The sequence below is a fragment of the Zalophus californianus genome, chromosome 16 (assembly GCF_009762305.2).
Source record: "Zalophus californianus isolate mZalCal1 chromosome 16, mZalCal1.pri.v2, whole genome shotgun sequence".
Taxonomy (NCBI): Eukaryota; Metazoa; Chordata; class Mammalia; order Carnivora; family Otariidae; genus Zalophus; species Zalophus californianus.
Window position 1 is genome coordinate 26,922,666 of NC_045610.1, and position 18,416 is coordinate 26,941,081.

Here is an 18,416-nt window from a genome sequence, read left to right on the forward strand (position 1 = left end):
CAAATTACCTAAAGTGAAAAGGTAGAGAAAAGCTACTGTATAGTGACAAGTCACAAAATGTCCTTGGCTAGAAACATTTGCCATTTTAAGAGTCAGACAACAGAAGTGTGAAATCTTATTATACCCAACTGTTAGTATTTTCATTTTATTCAATTATGACAAAGCTACAACATATGTTTGTGTCTTAAAATTCTGCCTTTAATTCATCTATAAAACATCCACGCTGACAGTCTCATTCACTACACATCTCTAGAACCCGACATAAGAGTTGACATTTATTAAATAAAACTCAAATTGTGCCATAAAATTAGCTTGTAGAAAGACAGAATTTCCAACAGGACAAGATCATAATACCCCTCTTGGCTCTCTTAATTAAAAAAATTCAAACTCTTAATTACCTTCAAAACTCTTAAAAGATTCAAAAAGTTCAATCAGAGATTGAGTTGACAGTTGTTCATGATACTTCGAAGCCACCTGAACACAGATCTGCAGATTCTGACGAATATTGGCAGACAGCATGGCCCTGAGGCATTCTAGAGAGTCTTCTACTGATAAGGACCCAAAGTAATTCACTAACCACTAGAAGACAAAATAAACAGGTAAATAAATACATAAATGAAATAATATTGAACCGAATGATGGAATGAAATTACTATTATCAGTACTACACACACATTTTCAGTATACCAATCAATCATATCGTCATCTGTTAGGTAAGAGACTACAATACCTCAGGGTTAAGAAGATGGGTGTGAACAACTGCACGCTTTATGTCATATAAATCAGTGAAGTGTTCTAAAGCACGCTGCAGCAGACCAGCCTTTTCACACAGCTGAGCGATATGAGCCCGGTCATAATGCGTGAACATCTGATTCCCTAGAATAGCATCTGCAACCTATAAGACCACAAATAGGACAGATTTATTTTATATCCCATTTATATAATTCTATATCCAAATTACATACTAAAATTCAATAGTGAATAAAGGAGAAAGTAAAGGCCATCATAGTAGCTTCAAACAGCTTAATCTAAGAAGCTCTCAATAACTACTAGAACAGTGGAAACATGCCTAAAAAGCAAGAAAAACGTACTTGAGGCGCATGCATGAGGTTCATCTCAAGCAACCGTGTCTGTAAAGGACCTTCAGATGGGCGATTATTCTTCAGGGCATCAAGCAAGAATGCTGTACACTGTTGAATTAGATTGTATTCCATAAAGACATCTACAATCTGGAAAAAAAGGATTTAAAGAGAATTGTTTTAAGATGTTTAAAACTTGCTTTACAATACTGTTGACAATTTGTAAATGAGATGGAAATTAAATATCAGTTTACATATAAAAAAACTGCCAGACCTAATCCCAGATTTAAATATCATCTGTACAATTTAACTTCATAATTTAAGAATAAATTTTTGTCTTCTGCAGTTCTTTTTAGTTCTGGTAAAAAAAAATATTTTAAGGTACTATATATAATAGAATACAATTAAAACAATAGTTTTAAAATTCTGATGAACTATTTAAAATATACAAAATATGAAGGAGTCTGTGGTCCCACTTCCTATATGCATCTCTTCCTTCACCCAATGGCAGCAACCATCCTTTCTATTATTCCCATATTTTTCATGTATATATATCTCTAAACAAGATGGTTATTTGTTTTACATGTTTTAAAACTGTATGTAGGTGGTATTTTCCTGTCCATTCTTCTGCAACTTGGGTTTTTTTTTTTTAATATACTTGAGGTTTATCCATGTAGACAGACACAGCTCTAATTTCTAAAAATTGAAAGGTTAACCCATTCTTCTCCAAAGCTGTTTAAACCCAGATCCACCCCATTCACTTTTTAAATCAACCTCTACAGAAAGAATACATTTTAATGCCTTTACCTGTGTGATATCAGCAAGAGGTTCTTCATCCTGAACTAACATTTGGGCAAACTGCTGTCCCTGATCTGGACTGATACGCATGACATTTCTCAGCAGAAATATCCAGTCTGGAGTATATCCAACCTAAAATAGACAAAAATTTGCAACTTTACTGCAAAGTTTCATTTTTATATCATTTAAAGGATTTTTCTACAACAGATTTTTGCTAATATAGAACTACTGCAAGTACAAATTCAGTTTTAACATGCTCAATTTGACCTTGGTTTATATTGGCAAACAGACACCTTGGTGATAACATATTTGAATGGAAAGCTATAAATTTTTATAACTGACTTACACATTTTCAATGAATATTTCAAAGTTTCTTCTAAAAGGTAAATAGGCCCCTGACATCTTAAATTCTGAGAAGCTAAGCAAGAGTGCCTCGAGTTTTTTTTTTTTTTTTTTTTTTTTAAGAAATCTCTCTACCCAATGTGGGGCTCAAACTTGACCCCAAGATTAAGAGTCTCATGTCTAGGGGCGCCTGGGTGGCTCAGTTGTTAAGCGTCTGCCTTCGGCTCAGGTCATGGTCCCAGAGTCCTGGGATCAAGCCCCACATCGGGATCCCTGCTCAGTGGGAAGCCTGCTTCTCCTTCTTCCACTCCTGTTTGTGTTCCCTCTCTCACTGTCTCACTCTGTCAAATAAATAAATAAAATAAATAAATAAAATAAATAAATAGTATCTTTAAATAAATAAGAGTCTCATGTCTACCAAATGAGTCAGCCAGGTGCTCCCACATGTCATTTTGGAATAAGTGTAATTCTGTATGTGAGAGATAAAATAGGGTTTTTATACTTTTTCAAGTAAATCAAAATTTAAAGAAATTCACTATTAAACTTACTGACCATTCCTATAGGTGAGTTTCTCAATGTTTTAATGAACGTATATTGAGAACCTGTTTCACTGAACTCACTTTTTTAGCATATAAAACAATCTTCTGGACTTGACCTGTTTCTGCAAAGCACTGAATGACTTTATTTGGGACATTAGCCCGCAGGTACACACTAAGTGCCAATGTAGGGTCCACAGATTTCACAAGGTCACCCAGTTCTTCTGAACATTCCAGCTGTCCAAGGGAAAAAGAGATTGTTTAGTAATCCATGAGCTATTTTATAAATGAGCAGTTGGTATTACTTCCACTATAAATAATATGACAGGCACTTACTCAATTGTCCCAGAATATATTATAAATATGCAAGAGTTGTGGTTAGTAAAGACTCTTGATCTTGTATTCACAGCATTGTCTCAGTAGAATTCTCCACACATCCTACTTAAGGATAAAAAGCCCACCAAGACTTTGTATTTATAGATACAACCAACTACTTTGTTAGGAAAGGAGGTACTTAAAAAGCAGAATCCTGTACTTCTATCTATTATGAATATTCAGATCATCAGATCCACATGGCCCCAATTTTTCAAAAAAGAATTCAATTTTTAATGTAATGTTATCAAATGAAAATTTTTTATTTAAGGAGCCAGATGAGGCTTACCCTAAGGACCCTTCTTAAAATTAAGGTATGATTTGTCTAAAGGATCTAAGCTCCATTATCATTTTGACTTTTAGATCTAAGGTCACAAAGCAGAACATACTAATTTTCAAAGGTCAGAGATTAAAACTTTAGAATTTTTAGGTGGTATACAAGCAGATACCCTCCTTTGCACTATTCAACCTGAGTTAGTCAGCTGCCCAAACTGGAAAACAGCTTCCTTAAGAGTTTTGATTTATATACTAGAGTTGATTTTCTACTTTTAATGGTTGTCAGAAAACAGCATTTATAACTGAAGGGTTAAAAGTTCTACCAGAGTCTATACCTCTCAACTGAACATGCTAACTAGTATAGAGTTGACCAGTGTGTCCCTTTTACCATAAATCAATCCCATATGAACATTCACAAAAAAAGGTAATGATATCCAAAAAGCTTTCACACAGCTATACAGGTCAACTCAGTTACTTTGGCTATTCCCATCCTCCCTTAACTTAAACAATTAGGACGGACCTCAAATACTCGCTAGTGTGGCTAGTAACTATTCTTCATCAGAGATTCCTGTCCAAGCATCCCAACTCTGAAGCACTATTCTCCAGTATCCTATAAGACTGCCAGAAGCTGGGTCAAGAAACAAGGACTTAGAATTAGTAATGTAAAAATATTATCAATATACACTAAAACTGAAAGGTATAATACTAAAAGTTATTCACTACTCAAGAGTATTTTAAACAGTACCACCTCAGTTCTTGACAGTGGCATACACTAGGGTAATTCACTATTACTACTTTGTCAAAAAAGGCTTTTTATGGTGGTATGAAAGGAATAATGCCACCAAGGAACTGTTTAAACTTGTTAGTTGCCTTACAAATAAGCAAAATTTTCCATAATGTGCTCTAAGAAACACAGTACTATTAGCTGCTCTGTATAAAAAGCATAAGAAAACCCTACAGTAAAGAAAGCTGGTTAAGAACAGATTTTACTGTGAATTGTGCAAGACTGCTGAATCACAGATCTGTACTTCTGAAACAAATAACGCAACATATTTTAAGAAAAAAGAAAAAGAAGAAGATAACAGGAGAGGAAGAAAAGGGGAGTATGTCAGAGGGGGAGACGAACCATGAGAGATGATGGACTCTGAAAAACAAACTGAGGGTTCTAGAGGGGAGGGGGGTAGGGGGATGGGTTAGCCTGGTGATGGGTATTGAGGAGGGCACGTTCTGCATGGAGCACTGGGTGTTATGAACAAACAATGAATCATGGAACACTGCACCAAAAACTAATGATGTAATATATGGTGATTAACATAACAATAAAAAAATTAAATAAAAAAAAAGAACAGATTTTAAAGACGCACATTAAAAAAATTTCAAGAAACTAGTTAAATATTTTTCCATGTAATGCCAATTAACATTCTGTGAAATCACTTTGGGAATCCCTACAACTGCTAATTAGACAGCCCTGATGTCTTGTATCCTATCAATGACCCAACATTTTATGTTTCCCTTGCACATCCTAACACTTGTTACTAGTAGCAAATACAACAATTCTGATAATACCTGGGAATTTCTAAAAGATGTGGTATCAAGTGTGGGATGTGAGATACAGGAATATACCCTATGTCCAAATGAGTGTTACATATGTTGACAAATATGAATGTATACTCAAGTAAGCGTCTCACACCAAACTTTTCCTAAAGCAAAAGGATAGCAATTTGCTTCCATGTTAGTAGTTTTAAGCACCAAGCAAGAATCCTGGATTCCATTCAAAAAACTGAACAAAGATACCCCATCTCAACAGGCCATAAAAAATAAATACATTCTCAAAAGGTAGTAAGTTACTGCATCTCATACAATCTGTCCTTGTTCTATTCCTACAAGCAGTAAATAATGGACATTTTGGTGCAGCCCAAATGTTTCTAACTTACTACCACGGTATTTAAATACAATCAAAGCAAAAGTATGTTAACATAAGTCAATATACCTTATCTTCTTTTAACCATTTCTCCAAAAGCTGTTTCCGCCCTTGCTGAAGTACAGGCCTACACAGTTCTAGGGATTCATATTTGTTTAGCTGACCCTGGTCCAAAAGGATTCCAAAGTACTGAAGTAGAGGAGAAGTTTGACCTGGCTGGGCTGGGACACTCTGGAACCGACGGATGGTGTCTGGGGTACGAAGGATTCCCTTTAAGAAAAGGAAATGTGAAAGACTCCTTTTAAAGGTGATCCAACATCACACTAATAACTCCAAGGATCTCTTGGGTCAATCTTAAAAGCATGATTTCATCTACCAATATAACAAATTTCAAATCTTGCATACACTAACTAGCAAAGATTCAATGTTACATGTCTGGTTCAAGGTTATGAGATTATTCAGAATCAGAAATATACCAATCCAATTACAATGCCAGTGTGTAAGAGAATAGCATAATCGTAAAGTAATTATGGCGAGCTTTTGTTCCAGGTTCACATTAAGTGCAAACTTCAAAATAACGGGTCAGGGTGTAGGGTGTTAATTCAGTCCAACGTAATACTAAGGTGATGAGAATAAATTCTGCTAAATTTCAGACAAATCTTCTTACCATAAACTAAACAGAATCTATTTAATTTTCAAGTTTAGAAATAAAATCAGTAGTTATCATTGATGAGGGTAAACAGTGTTGTAACTAAGTAACTGAACATTATTACATATATGTAAATCATAACTTGCTAGATTCTAGATTCTACATAATCTTCTGACACTGAGTTTTAAAAAGCTAACCAAGTCTAGAGGCACTGTCAAGTAACTTATACTACAGGAAAATGCAACCTAAAAAGGGTTAGTTTCTCTGTGAAGAGTTGGTTCCACTTCTAACATTATTAGAAATAGAACATATTAACATTAATCCAATCATGGCAACTTCATTTCCATAACTATTTACCTTTGGTGCATTAGCAGCTACCTTTGCTGCCTCTGAGTAATTTCCCTGGGCAAAAAGAGCATTAAATTTCCGGGCAAAGAGTTCTTCAGCACCAGCTAAGTTGTTACGTACAGCCATTCTCAGAGCCAAATCAGGATTTTGTAGGACGTTGGTGATATAAGGAATTATGTTTTCTTCTTCCACACATACTGACAGAACCTGAAATTTAAAGATTAATGAATAGCTGCAATGTATTCATTTGGATATCAATGATACCAAATTTGTTTAGAGCTGTTTACTACTGAATCATAAAGGTAATGAAATTGTGACAATTGCATTCTTTTTGCCGTAAAATAATTTTAAAAAATTTAGGGGCACTTGGGTGGCTCAGTCAGTTAAGCATCTGACTCTTGATTTCAGCTCAGGTCATGATCTCAGGGTCGTGGGATCGAGCCCCGCATTGGACTCCGTGCTGAAGTGTAGAGGCTGCTTTCAGAGTCATTCTCTCTCTCTCCCTCCCCCTCCACTCCTGCACACACATGCTCGCTCGCTCTCAGAAGGGGGGGGAAAAAAAAACACCCCAGGAGCAAGAAGACTAAGGGCTGCTAAGCCATTTTGGGATTCTTAAAATATGGCCATATTTATAATATACCACCTACTTCATACTATCTTCATACTGTCCAAACTAATTGCTTTGCTATCATCCATTCATTCTTATCATGGTTAATATCAAAGATTAAGGCTCTCCCATTTAGTTGAGCTCTGAAAGGCAGCTCTCCATATGGTTTATTGATTCTTAGGAGATAGTCTGGACAATCTACAGGACTATGAAAAAGATCTGCAATCTAAATGAAATCTAGGGCTCACCTGGAAGAAGTTTAAGGTATACGCCTTTTAACTCTAGGATTTTTTTTTTAACAAGGATTTTCAGTAATTTTAATTACATTTATACTCCTACAGGCCAGATTATATATTCAATGAGGGGAGGGATCACGGAATCCTCATGCACCTAAAATACTGCAATGTATGCAGTAGGAGCTTAATAAATGTAGCCATCAGTAAAGAAAACTTTCTAACTGCTTTTTATTTGGAGAACAGTTACTTACCCTTTCTCCTCCTAAAAAAAAAAAAAAAAAAAAAAAAATCACTGTCACAGAATGATGCCCTACTTGCCTAACATCTAAACTACTATCAATGGACGTGAGGCAAGGGAGCCATCACTTCACCATCTACATATCCATTCCTCTCCCCAGCACCAGAGCTGGTTATACACCACAGCTTACAAACTACTTATACTATCCCAACAGCACTTCTCATATAATTTCTCATCTGTTTCTCAGGCACTATTCCACTAAGGACAGGGACGTATCTTTCCTTAGTTGCATTATTAGCACCAGCGTTTTGCCTGAAATAAATGCTTGATATTTGTTAAGTAAATGAAAATGGGAAATTTCTGTCCCAGTACTAACAAGAATCAATACAATCTGAGAACTCAATAATCAAAGAGATAGGTAACAGTGTACCCTGCCTATTCTATTTTTCCTTTTGAGAAAAATGAAGAAATTTTAACTTCCAAATGCTTTAACTTTTACAGGCCAGACCCCCTCTGGCATCCCCAAAGCTTAGGCTATCCTGTTGCCTCATGTCATTCTACTACAAATTAAGACATTAAAAGGAAGAAAAGTAATTATTTGTTCTTTACAGTCATTTAAAGCATTCCAGACCCTCACCCTTAATTTAGTGCTTAGTTCCCAGGAAAAATAAAGAAGATGAACAAATCCAGTTCCAATTACACTGCCTTAAGCTTCCTAATGATTGCTACACCTTTGTCTTCCCTAAACACCAAATCCACAGATTCATCTTTATCCTATTTTAGACTGTTCTAGCAGATTTCTAGCAACCAGTACTCAAAATCTATAAGGGACAGAGAAGGTTCCTCTACCTCTGAAGTACTCACTCAGTTCTACCAAGTTCAGAATTTAAGTTAGATATTGGCAATAATGTTCTCTTGATAGCTTTTGATTTTTAAACCAATAGAAACCACAAACTCATTCCTTCAGGGCATATGTCCAGCTGCAATTGACTTTGATCAAAGACCAAAGGAAATGCCTTGAGGCCTAAGGTCACTATAAACACCCATCTCCCTACTCAAAGCAACTGGCACAGAAAATTTCTTGGGAAGGAGAATAATCAATAAATTCTCAGAATCAGAGTTATGAACGGCAAATATATATGGTGAAATTTTCCCAGATACTTTACCACCTTAAAAATATCAGCACAGTAGCAGAAATGAGGAAGTCTTTAACAACTTCATAATTATCACTAACCTAGTTCACCTAAGGCCAATTCATTCCTGATTTTTCCGAGACAGACCCATACAACTGAAAGCTACTTAATTTTTAAAGTTGCTTTAGTGCCAAAACATTGACTGGTACAGAAATACAATTAAAAGGAAAAGCCCCTTTCCTAATGAAGAATAGTGACTGAAGCAGTTAGACAAGCAACTGTAATTCATTGTGATAGATGTAAATGAGGGCTACCTATATTCTAAGGGTATAAAGCAGAAGCACCTAACCAGGTGTGGAGATGAGACAGGGAATGGATAGACAGGGAAAGACCCTTTCTCTATAGTATTAGTCTCTTTATATACATACCATTTTCCAGAAATTAACAGAACAAAGGGGGGGAAAAAACCCCTATCTACTTCCTCTGCTTACTATTGCGGAAAAATACTAATTCGAAGAAAAACTCGCAAAAGGTAAGACCAGTAACAGTACTGCTTGAAATTTTAAACCATTTTTTAGAAAATAAGATAACCTCCGGGTGGAATATTTCTGATCATGCTAAAATACTAAGAAAACAGAAAAAGGATCACTTCCGACAATTTCAGAATAGCTAATATTTTCCCTATCTAATTGGATAACTTTCCAGGTACCCCGCAATAGCTATTATAAAATATCACTTTCCAACATTAAATATTTAATAATAATTAAAGAGTTAGGAAAAGAGATGTAGGAAGAATTCTCTAGTAGTTAACTGTCTTAGCAAGAAAAAAAAAAGAAAAAGCATACCACCTGTCAAATGTGACCCTAATAGTTTCTTTGCATGTAGAGTCATTTTTTTTTTCAAGATTTATTTATTTATTTGAGAGGGGGAAAGGGGTGGAGGAAAAGACTCTTCAAGGAGACTCCCTGCTGAGTGCAGAGCCCAACTCGATCCCTGGATCCCACAACACATGAGATGGACCTGAGCTGAAATCATGAGCTGGACACTTAACAGACTGAGCCACCCAGGCACCCCAAGAGTCATTTCTTTTGACAATGAAGACAAATAAACACAATCCTAAGTGGCTATATGTTAAACAGCTTCTTCTCTGAGGCAGGATCAAAAAGAGACTTTTTTTTATCATATGCTTCTGTATTTTTATGTATATTATTATTTCTGACAACCAAACCATTTCCTTTTTGGGAAGAAAAAGAAAAGTTAACAGTAGTGTTATTTCACTGCTTAATTTGTTTCGAGATTTCCTTACCTGTCCCTTTCTGTTTACTCCAATTATTCCAGCTGTGGCTTCATGAGGTGCAGTAACAAAGATTGTTTCTCCACTGATTCTGTTCATGTAGATACAGGTACCAGTCTCAAGATCATAGAGGTGGATATAACCATACTTAGTAATCAAGAACACTACATCATGCTTTTCACTGATCTGTATAAAGAAAATCAACATTTCAGTAAAATCATGAATCTACAAAGAGAAAATTCAATTCCATTTGAGAGGTGCTAAATTCTAGAACTTTGACAAGAGTTTTATGTGAAAAAATTAATACATATGGTGTCCTCATTTTTATAGCCATTTACTATCCCAAGCTCTCAGAGCAAACAAAGAATATGGATAAAATGTATAAAAGGGAAAATATAATTTTGAACTTAGGATAACCCAGTTTATGCATTACATGAAAACTAAGAATATTTCTTTACGAAGTTTCACTAATAAACTTTACTACTGAATAAAGGGTATTTTTCTAAGCACTACTAAATTATATTGACTGTGAATAGTAGTTTTGGTATTAATTTTGTTATCAGGAGAGATTTTAAAAGTCCATTTGTTTTGCTTAAAATACCTGCATTGCAACAGGAAAGTCATTTTGTGCTTCTGGAGGGAAGAAAACATCCACTGCCTTCTTTGGAAAGGGCTGGTTTCCTGTAGGTGGTGTGCCAACTTCAATGATATGTAACTGTTCATAAGAAAATAAAATTGATACAAATCTCTCTCATTTAGCAGTTGATCACAGCAGCTTTATTTGTAGCCCCAGACTGGAAACAACCCAAATGTTCTAAAATAGGTGAATATTAAACTACAATACAACTATACCATGGAATACTCCTCAGTAATAATAATAAAAAAAAAATTCTCGTGGACATTATGCCAAGTGAAAAAAAATGCCAATCTCAAAGGGTCACAAGCTATACAGTTCTATTTATATAGAATTCTTGAAGTGACAATATTATACAAATGGAGAGTATTAGTAGTAGTTAGGAGTTAAGAGACATTGGGGAAGAGGGGAGGACATTGGGGAAGAGGGGAGCAATTGGGTGTGACTTATATAAAGGAACAGCTGGGGGGAATCTGTGGTTATAGAACAGTATATATCACGAATCTACTCCTGTTAAATGATACAGAATGATACAAATGTACCAATGTCAGTTTCTGGTTTTTCTACTGTACTATAGCTATGTAAGATGGTATTACTCAAATTGTGGTCCACATCTGTCTAGTCACCTAGGGCATTTAAAATATAGGTTATGGGCTCCACTTACTGAGTCAGACTCTCTAGATATAAGGCAAACAAATGTACATTGTAGCAAAGTTGAAAAACATCAAATTAAAGCCTTTGGTAAAGACAAGCAAAATAAAGTGTCACTATAAACAGCCGATATAAAAAGTTGTTAAAGAACATTATTCATTTTAGACAAGGATAAGAAAATTTTATTTTAGATAAATATCACTAGAAACAGAATTTAAACAAACTAAGTCACCTCAAATCTGAATATTAAAAACAAATTAATGAAGGGAGAAGACTTTTTGAAATTAGAGGACTAATTAAATTAAAAGAGAGACAAAGACAAGTTCTCAATAATTTCCAAAACGAAAACTTACCTTCCCTCCAGCTTGACCCCGTACTGCAAAACAAAATAACGTTGATTCTTCTGCGTTTCCTTCCATCTTAAATTGCGCGAAACTAGCCGCATGTCCTTCAATGGGCTGAGACACTTTCCTATCTACAGAATATAACTGCATAGCTCCCACCACACGATTTTGCTACAAAGGATCAAAGAGAACGAAGTTTGGGGACCCAATGAATCTATAACTCCCAGATTCATCAACCAGTAAAATAATTAAAATGCTTTATATCACCTTTAGCAGGATTTGTAATTCTTTATAAATTTAGTCTCTCAATGTAGATTTGATACCTCTTAATTTAAAATCTGGCTCCAACATTATCTTATTAAAGCTTAACATGAATATTTAAAATGTGCCTCAAAAACAACCACCTCTTTACAATTATCTTGAAAAAAAAAATCAATTGGTAAAAGAGTATTCTGAAAATGTACATCAGTATAAAGCCATTAAGCTAGCAACCTTTATTTCTTAAAAAAGACTTTCAAAATTAAGTCTGATTCGGGGCTCCTGGGTGGCTCCATTGTTAAGCGTCTGCCTTCAGCTCAGGTCATGATCCCAGGGTCCTGGGATGGAGCCCCGCATCAGGCTCCCTGCTCGGTGGGAGGTCTGCTTCTCCCTCTCTCCCTCTCCCTCTCCCCCTGCTTGTGTTCCCTCTCTCGATGTCTCTGTCAAATAAATAAATAAAATCTTTAAAAATAAATAAATAAGTCTGATTCACCAGGATTAAACAGAGAAGACATAATTTCAAAATAAATTGCATTCTCTATACCTTTTATTAAACATATAGAAAAATGTTACCTGTGCAGATATGCCAGTCAGAAGTAACCACTTTTGCTTTGCATCTGTACGATAATTGATAATCTGGCACCCTGCAAGGCTAGAATGGCGATCAAACATTTTCACTGGCTGAGACTCTCCTTCCATACTCCAATGATAAACTGCATTATCCGTAACAAGAGCAACCGTATTCAAAGAGATCCATTTCCAGAAGGTGACATCATCAGTCATGGTATGGGCCTTCATTTTACTTTTCATTTCAATGTTAAATATCTGAAGAGTTTTCCCAGCTAAAAACAAAATTAAGAATTATGAATCATTAGGAAAGCAAAATTCAGGATAAATTATTATCTAGCTAGACTCTCTCTGTAACAAGATCTGTAACTTCAAAACAAAATGGTTCTATCAGGAGACTAAAAACCAACTACAGAAGTCACACCGATAGGGCAGCAACCTTTGAAGAGATAGCTGAGACTAAGCCAACAATCTGTATCTACAGCTGAAGCGAAACTATATTACCTCTACTAAAGACATTTTAAATAAATACTATGACTTCTATAGAATTCTAAATCCCAACTGAAAATGAGTCTGAAGACTTGAACAGTGATGGAAAACAAGGTTGTAGCCCTCATGCTGATAATTAAGAATGTTTATGCATAAACTAAGTTAGTTGGTAAGTACACAGAACAAAGCAAATCTGATACAAACACATGGGGAAAATGTCTACTTTTTAAAAGGCAGTCATCCCCCATCCAACCAAGTCTTATGGAAACTGCCTTTTTGGAGGAGGGTCTACTTCAACTCTGCCTTGTACCAAGCACATAAGAGAAGTGCCTGCTACATCCCACTGGTTTAAGATACAAAGGGAAGGGCAGAGGTGCTGGGGAAAAAAGGAGACAAAGGACAGTGTCAGGTGCTGTTAATATGCTGGAGATGCGAACAGAGTTCAAGCTTCATTCAATGAAGACAACAAACAGTAAAGGGAGGATGAAATTTGCGTTGAGTGTTAAGAGGTCACGGAGTCAGATGCAAAGGCTTGTACTTATAATTTGAAATCCATCAGAATGAAAAGTGATTTGGTCTAAATTAACAGAAGTCAAAGCCCAAAGCGATCTCGAGGCTAGCTAATCCACATTAGTCCTTAGAGACTAAAGAAAACTCCATTCCTGAGCCACTGAGAATCTGGCTCTTGAAAAACAAAAACTGTAAGGGGTGGGGGGTTGGCAGAATGGGACACAAAACACACAGCTTTGTACCATGACCCTTCTTACCACATGTATAAAAACTTCTTCCCTAAAACAAAGAATGCTATTCCCATCCCACACAATATGTAACCACAACCGGACTTGAACAATTGTTAGTTACAGTCCTGTCTATAAAAAGAATCGAAGGGTTTAAAATTGGCTTCAGAGGGAAGCAGTATTTGGGAATGACTTACTTCCCTTTGCTGCCTTTCCCAGCCCCTCGTTAACAGACTTTTATTTATTTCTACACAAAAGGGGTTGGAGTATATGTATGTAGGGTGATTTGGACAGGAGGGCAAGATGACAGCTTAACTCCATAATATAGACATATAGGCACAAATCTATAATGCTATTATTACAATACTCTGAAAATCTTTGCAATTTATTCTTTTTATGTAACAGGACAATAACTAATACAATCTAATTTAAAATAACTCACCATCTGCACACATAAGAAAGCATTAAGAAATGTGATAAGATAACAGTAACATTAAAAACAGAAAAGAATTATGAGAAAATTAAAACGATGGCCTTTTAATAGAGAGGTGTGAGAGCTGCTAAGCAGTTCAATCTAAATTCTTTAAGGAGGCTGGAGGAAGCTTAATACCTTAAAGTATAATACATGTATTGTTTAACAGAAGCAAGAAGCTTGCTACCGTAAAACATGTGGTCCTAGGTGAAAGCTGGACCATCTTTCCTTAAGATGAGATCAACAACTCCTATCTTGGATATGTAATGGTAACATAGTTATCTGACTATGCTTGCCTCCAACCCTGCATTTAATCTCCAACCAGTATCACTACTAAATACAAAGTTTAAATTATGTGAAGAAAAATCTGTTTAAAAACCTCAGCACCTTTAACAACTCACCCACACATTTATCAAGAAATTACTAGGAACCTGAACTCCTCCTACTACTACCAAGAAGAAAAACAAAGCAAAATACAGACAATTAAATGCTTTTTAGAGTCAGCCAGCTTGTCACCTAGTCCTCTCACAAACTTCTGTTTTAAAGGGTCAGTTACATTCTCACTCTATAGTTCAAAGGAAAAAAATTAATACAGGCTCCAGACAGTATGAGTTTCTTTGAACTTAGATTGATAGGTTGTACAGTTCCCTACTGTGAGAACCAAAAAGTTAATGTGAATAAACTCTAACACCCTTGATCCCAAAGCTTTAATATCCACCTACATATATACACACTTCTAACAATCAGGGTAAATTTAAGACTTTTTTTTTTTAAAGTAGGCTCCACACGCAACGTGGTGGGGCTTGAACTCATGACCCTGAGATCAAGAGTTGTATGTTCTACCCACTGAGCCAGCCAGTCACCCAATTCAAGACATTTTTAGAACTTGATAATCTAAATGAAACACACACCTGAAGTATAAAAAAGGCAAAGCATAAATATAAGTTTATCTTCATAACAAAATCCTGCCATGTTTAAGTACTAATATTAAAGTATATTTTATTCCAAATATGAATCACTAATTTCTTGTCTTCTCTATATGGAGTTATATTTTTAGCACAGTCTTGTCACACAGCAGATATAAAATTTAAATTCATTTAATCTAAAACTTAAAATTTTTCTAAATAGTCTATGGTGAGGAGAAAGGAAGACATTTCATAGATATATGCCAAGTCGTGAAAGCAGTTAAAATCAAATTTAGTAATAACTTTGCAGATTTAACCAAATTTAATCTACATGCTGAAAAGGTAAATCCTAATTACTGTATTTGAATAAATTATACATAGGGGGGAAAAAAGAAAGAAATCCCCACAATCTTTTATACCTTTCAACGCAATTACTTTGCTAGCTGGATTCATGATGGCGCTGTCTGCTGAAATTGGTCTTCGAATTGGATTACTTGGGTCATTCATATCAATGATTACCACCTGGGCCTGCTCTCCTACTTTCTCTCTAATGCAGATGAATTTGTCTGACTCCATAGTTAGGGTACTGAAGCCAATGTTTGCTGGGTTTATACCCAGGTTCTGGAGCTGGGGGAAAAAACAAAAACATAGTAAGTCATGTTACAAAGTGAATCAGAAAGACTTGACATTCATGTACTGTCATCATTACAAATCCTCATTTAACAATTAATGCTTTAAGGTCAACAGTGACAACTCCATCACATTCATTCAAATGAGGCAATTGACAGCCAAATGATGGACCTTCTGTTCTTCCAACAAAGATGGCATTCAATTATTTTCTTATAACCTTGTAGTTTTAACTAGAGATGTGTAACTCTGGGGTTAAAACTAGGAGGCAGAACAAGTACATAAAAGGGTAAAGGACTGAGCTACACCTAAGAGCTAGTGGGTCATTAATATTCTGAGTGACTAAATGTAGTATTACAGATTAAGTCCCACTAAAAAGTTACCAGCAGGTTTTATTAGCCTTGGCCAGACTAATTTTTTTTTCCTCCAAAGAATAGTTAAGTTCACATGGAACAAAATACAAACAAATATGAAAAAGCACAGGGAGAAAAAAAACAAAACAAAACACACAAGTCTTCCTTCTGCCCAAGTGTCCCAGATACCAATTTCCCTCCTCCTCAGAGACCACCACTTTCTTATGGACTGGCTGAGCCAAGTTAATTGTATTTTATCTAAATTCTTCTGTCAAATTCTGCTAATAGGACTTAATTATAACCAGGACAGGATCTGAATAAAATACAACATAAGATTAAGACACTGGGGGCACTTGGGTGGCTCAGTCGTTAAGCGTCTGCCTTATGCGTCAGATCATGATCCTAGGGGTGTGGGGATCGAGCCCCACATCAGGCTCCCTGCTCACATCGGGCTCTCTGCTCGCTGGGAAGCCTGCTTCTCCTTCTCCCACTCCTCCTGCTTGTGTTCCCCTCTCCCTCTGTCTCTCTCTCTGCCAAATAAATAAAATCTTTAAAAAAAAATAAAAAGATTAAGAGACTGCACTTAACTTTCACTTTCCTCTTATACCTCAATGACTGCAAAGCACACCAGTTATAATGTGTAGTTACAATAACACTGAATACCAGGGCAAGGACTCAAGCAATTGTTTAACTATTTAATACAAACATGGTAATGAAATAGAAGATTAACTGGCTTTACAAACTCAGGTATACACAGCAAAGCAAGTATACAAGCTATGAGGTAAGTAATTTATAACAAATTTGGTTACAATAAAACTTTATAAATTATTAATTTTCATTTCTTCCTGAATTTAACTTTATAGTAACTTTTAGGTCCAGAACTAATGAAGGACGATAAATAAAAGAGGTCTCCAACCACTTATAACGGGACTGTGGGTGGCCTTCCAGAGGCCAAATTGTCCATCTAGTTTCAGAGGTATACACATCTATTTTTCTGAGTGGACGGTTCTCAAACTCTTGTAAATTTAATCCAGTTACCTTTCTAATAGTTTGGAGAAAAAATTCCAAAGGCTCCCAGATCACCTAGAACTCTACGTGTAAAAGCAACACATTATCTTCTTAACTATTCTGTAAAATAAGAATTCTGTGTTTCTAAGTCACTACACCAAATATTCACATAAGACAAATTTTGAGGCTCAATTGTCACAGCTTAAGTCCTACAATGTTAAGAAGAGTAAAAATTAATAGTGTTAGTCAAATAGTAACTAATTGAATCCCAAATTATTCCTCAGAGGCAAGTGCAAGACAACCATAAAAAAAGAAAACTTAGGAAAGACGGCAGAGGAAGAAAAAAAAGAAAATCAAGAAAACTTTGTTTCTTATTCCCGAGTAGGTCTCCAAATAAATGCAGTCAAAAAAGCATGCTGTCAACAGTTAGCACTGACCTTCAGCCTCAGGGCAGTTTTATTTGCAGAAAAAGCAGATTTGGTTACAAACGGGTGGGGTTCTTGCACTCCTTGCAATCTACATAATCTTACATTCTTTTCTCATTCTTCATTTACACATTCTACCAAGAAAGCTATGCATATATATTTTTGATCTTCTCTACCAAGAATGTACTAGTGCTATTCAAAATATTCCATGTGAAATAGACATACACGCTGTATTTAAAAAACAAGAGGCAAGTGTCAAGCTCTCACCAATTCCACATGTTTAAACATTTTAAAAAGCATACTTAAGTAATTCCCATTTACACTACTACACAGGAAATTGCTCCTTCCTAAAAAGCTTCTCCCAGTTGTTAGGATAAGTGACAGAACTTCTTCCTATCAGTTAACAGAAAGTTGTATTTGATTTCACGTCTTCAAATAACGTCGGTGAGTTTTTCCTTACTAGTGATACTTTTCAGTGAAAGTGCTCAGAACACTCACCAATTCTTCCCATATTTTCCTACAATATATTCAAAAGGGAAACATCCCAAAACACACAGTAATAGGACAAGACACCATCACTGAAAGCAATTTTGGCTTAGGTACATCCTTAAAATAGATCATATGGGGCGCCTGGGTGGCTCAGATGGTTAAGCGTCTGCCTTTGGCCCAGGTCATGATCCCAACGTCCTGGGATGGAGCCCCACATCGGGCTCCTGGCTCAGCAGGGAGCCTGCTTCTCTCCCTCCTTCTGCCTCTCTCTCCGCTCATGCTCTCTCTCTCTCTGTCTCAAATGAATAAATAAAATCTTTAAAAAAAAAACAGATCATATGAAAGGGTTATACTAGGTAACTATGTCTACTAATATCTGCACAAATAAAGACGTTTAAAATGCAACGTTTTTAAAAAGGTTTTATTTTCAAAACAGCACAAACTAACCAGAAAAAATTCTTAGTCAACTATAAAAGTCTGATGGTATAGGAACTATCTACCACAGAAGCTGTGCAATAAACCACTAATAAACTCAGAGGAAATGTAAGAGTCTCCAAACTTGCAGCTATTTTCAGAGAATACACAATAATATCCAAATTCTGGCTACATTTTTTATAGTCTCAATTGG

General features: G+C 35.8%; 1 protein-coding gene across 2 annotated transcripts in view; it reads right to left on the reverse strand.

Moving 5' to 3' along the window:
• CLTC (clathrin heavy chain) overlaps positions 1–18,416 on the reverse strand; it is a 63,374-nt gene that overhangs the window by 24,606 nt on the left and 20,352 nt on the right. For both annotated transcript variants that reach the window (XM_027624918.2, XM_027624919.2), the window contains exons 2-13: positions 15,306–15,513; positions 12,290–12,558; positions 11,468–11,629; positions 10,431–10,544; positions 9,842–10,015; positions 6,331–6,528; positions 5,394–5,594; positions 2,840–2,992; positions 1,887–2,009; positions 1,092–1,229; positions 731–895; positions 399–579 (exon numbers count right to left, since the gene is read on the reverse strand). In XM_027624918.2, coding sequence (XP_027480719.1) covers positions 399–579; positions 731–895; positions 1,092–1,229; positions 1,887–2,009; positions 2,840–2,992; positions 5,394–5,594; positions 6,331–6,528; positions 9,842–10,015; positions 10,431–10,544; positions 11,468–11,629; positions 12,290–12,558; positions 15,306–15,513 — 2,086 coding nt within the window. The remainder of the gene's footprint in view (positions 1–398; positions 580–730; positions 896–1,091; positions 1,230–1,886; positions 2,010–2,839; positions 2,993–5,393; positions 5,595–6,330; positions 6,529–9,841; positions 10,016–10,430; positions 10,545–11,467; positions 11,630–12,289; positions 12,559–15,305; positions 15,514–18,416) is intronic.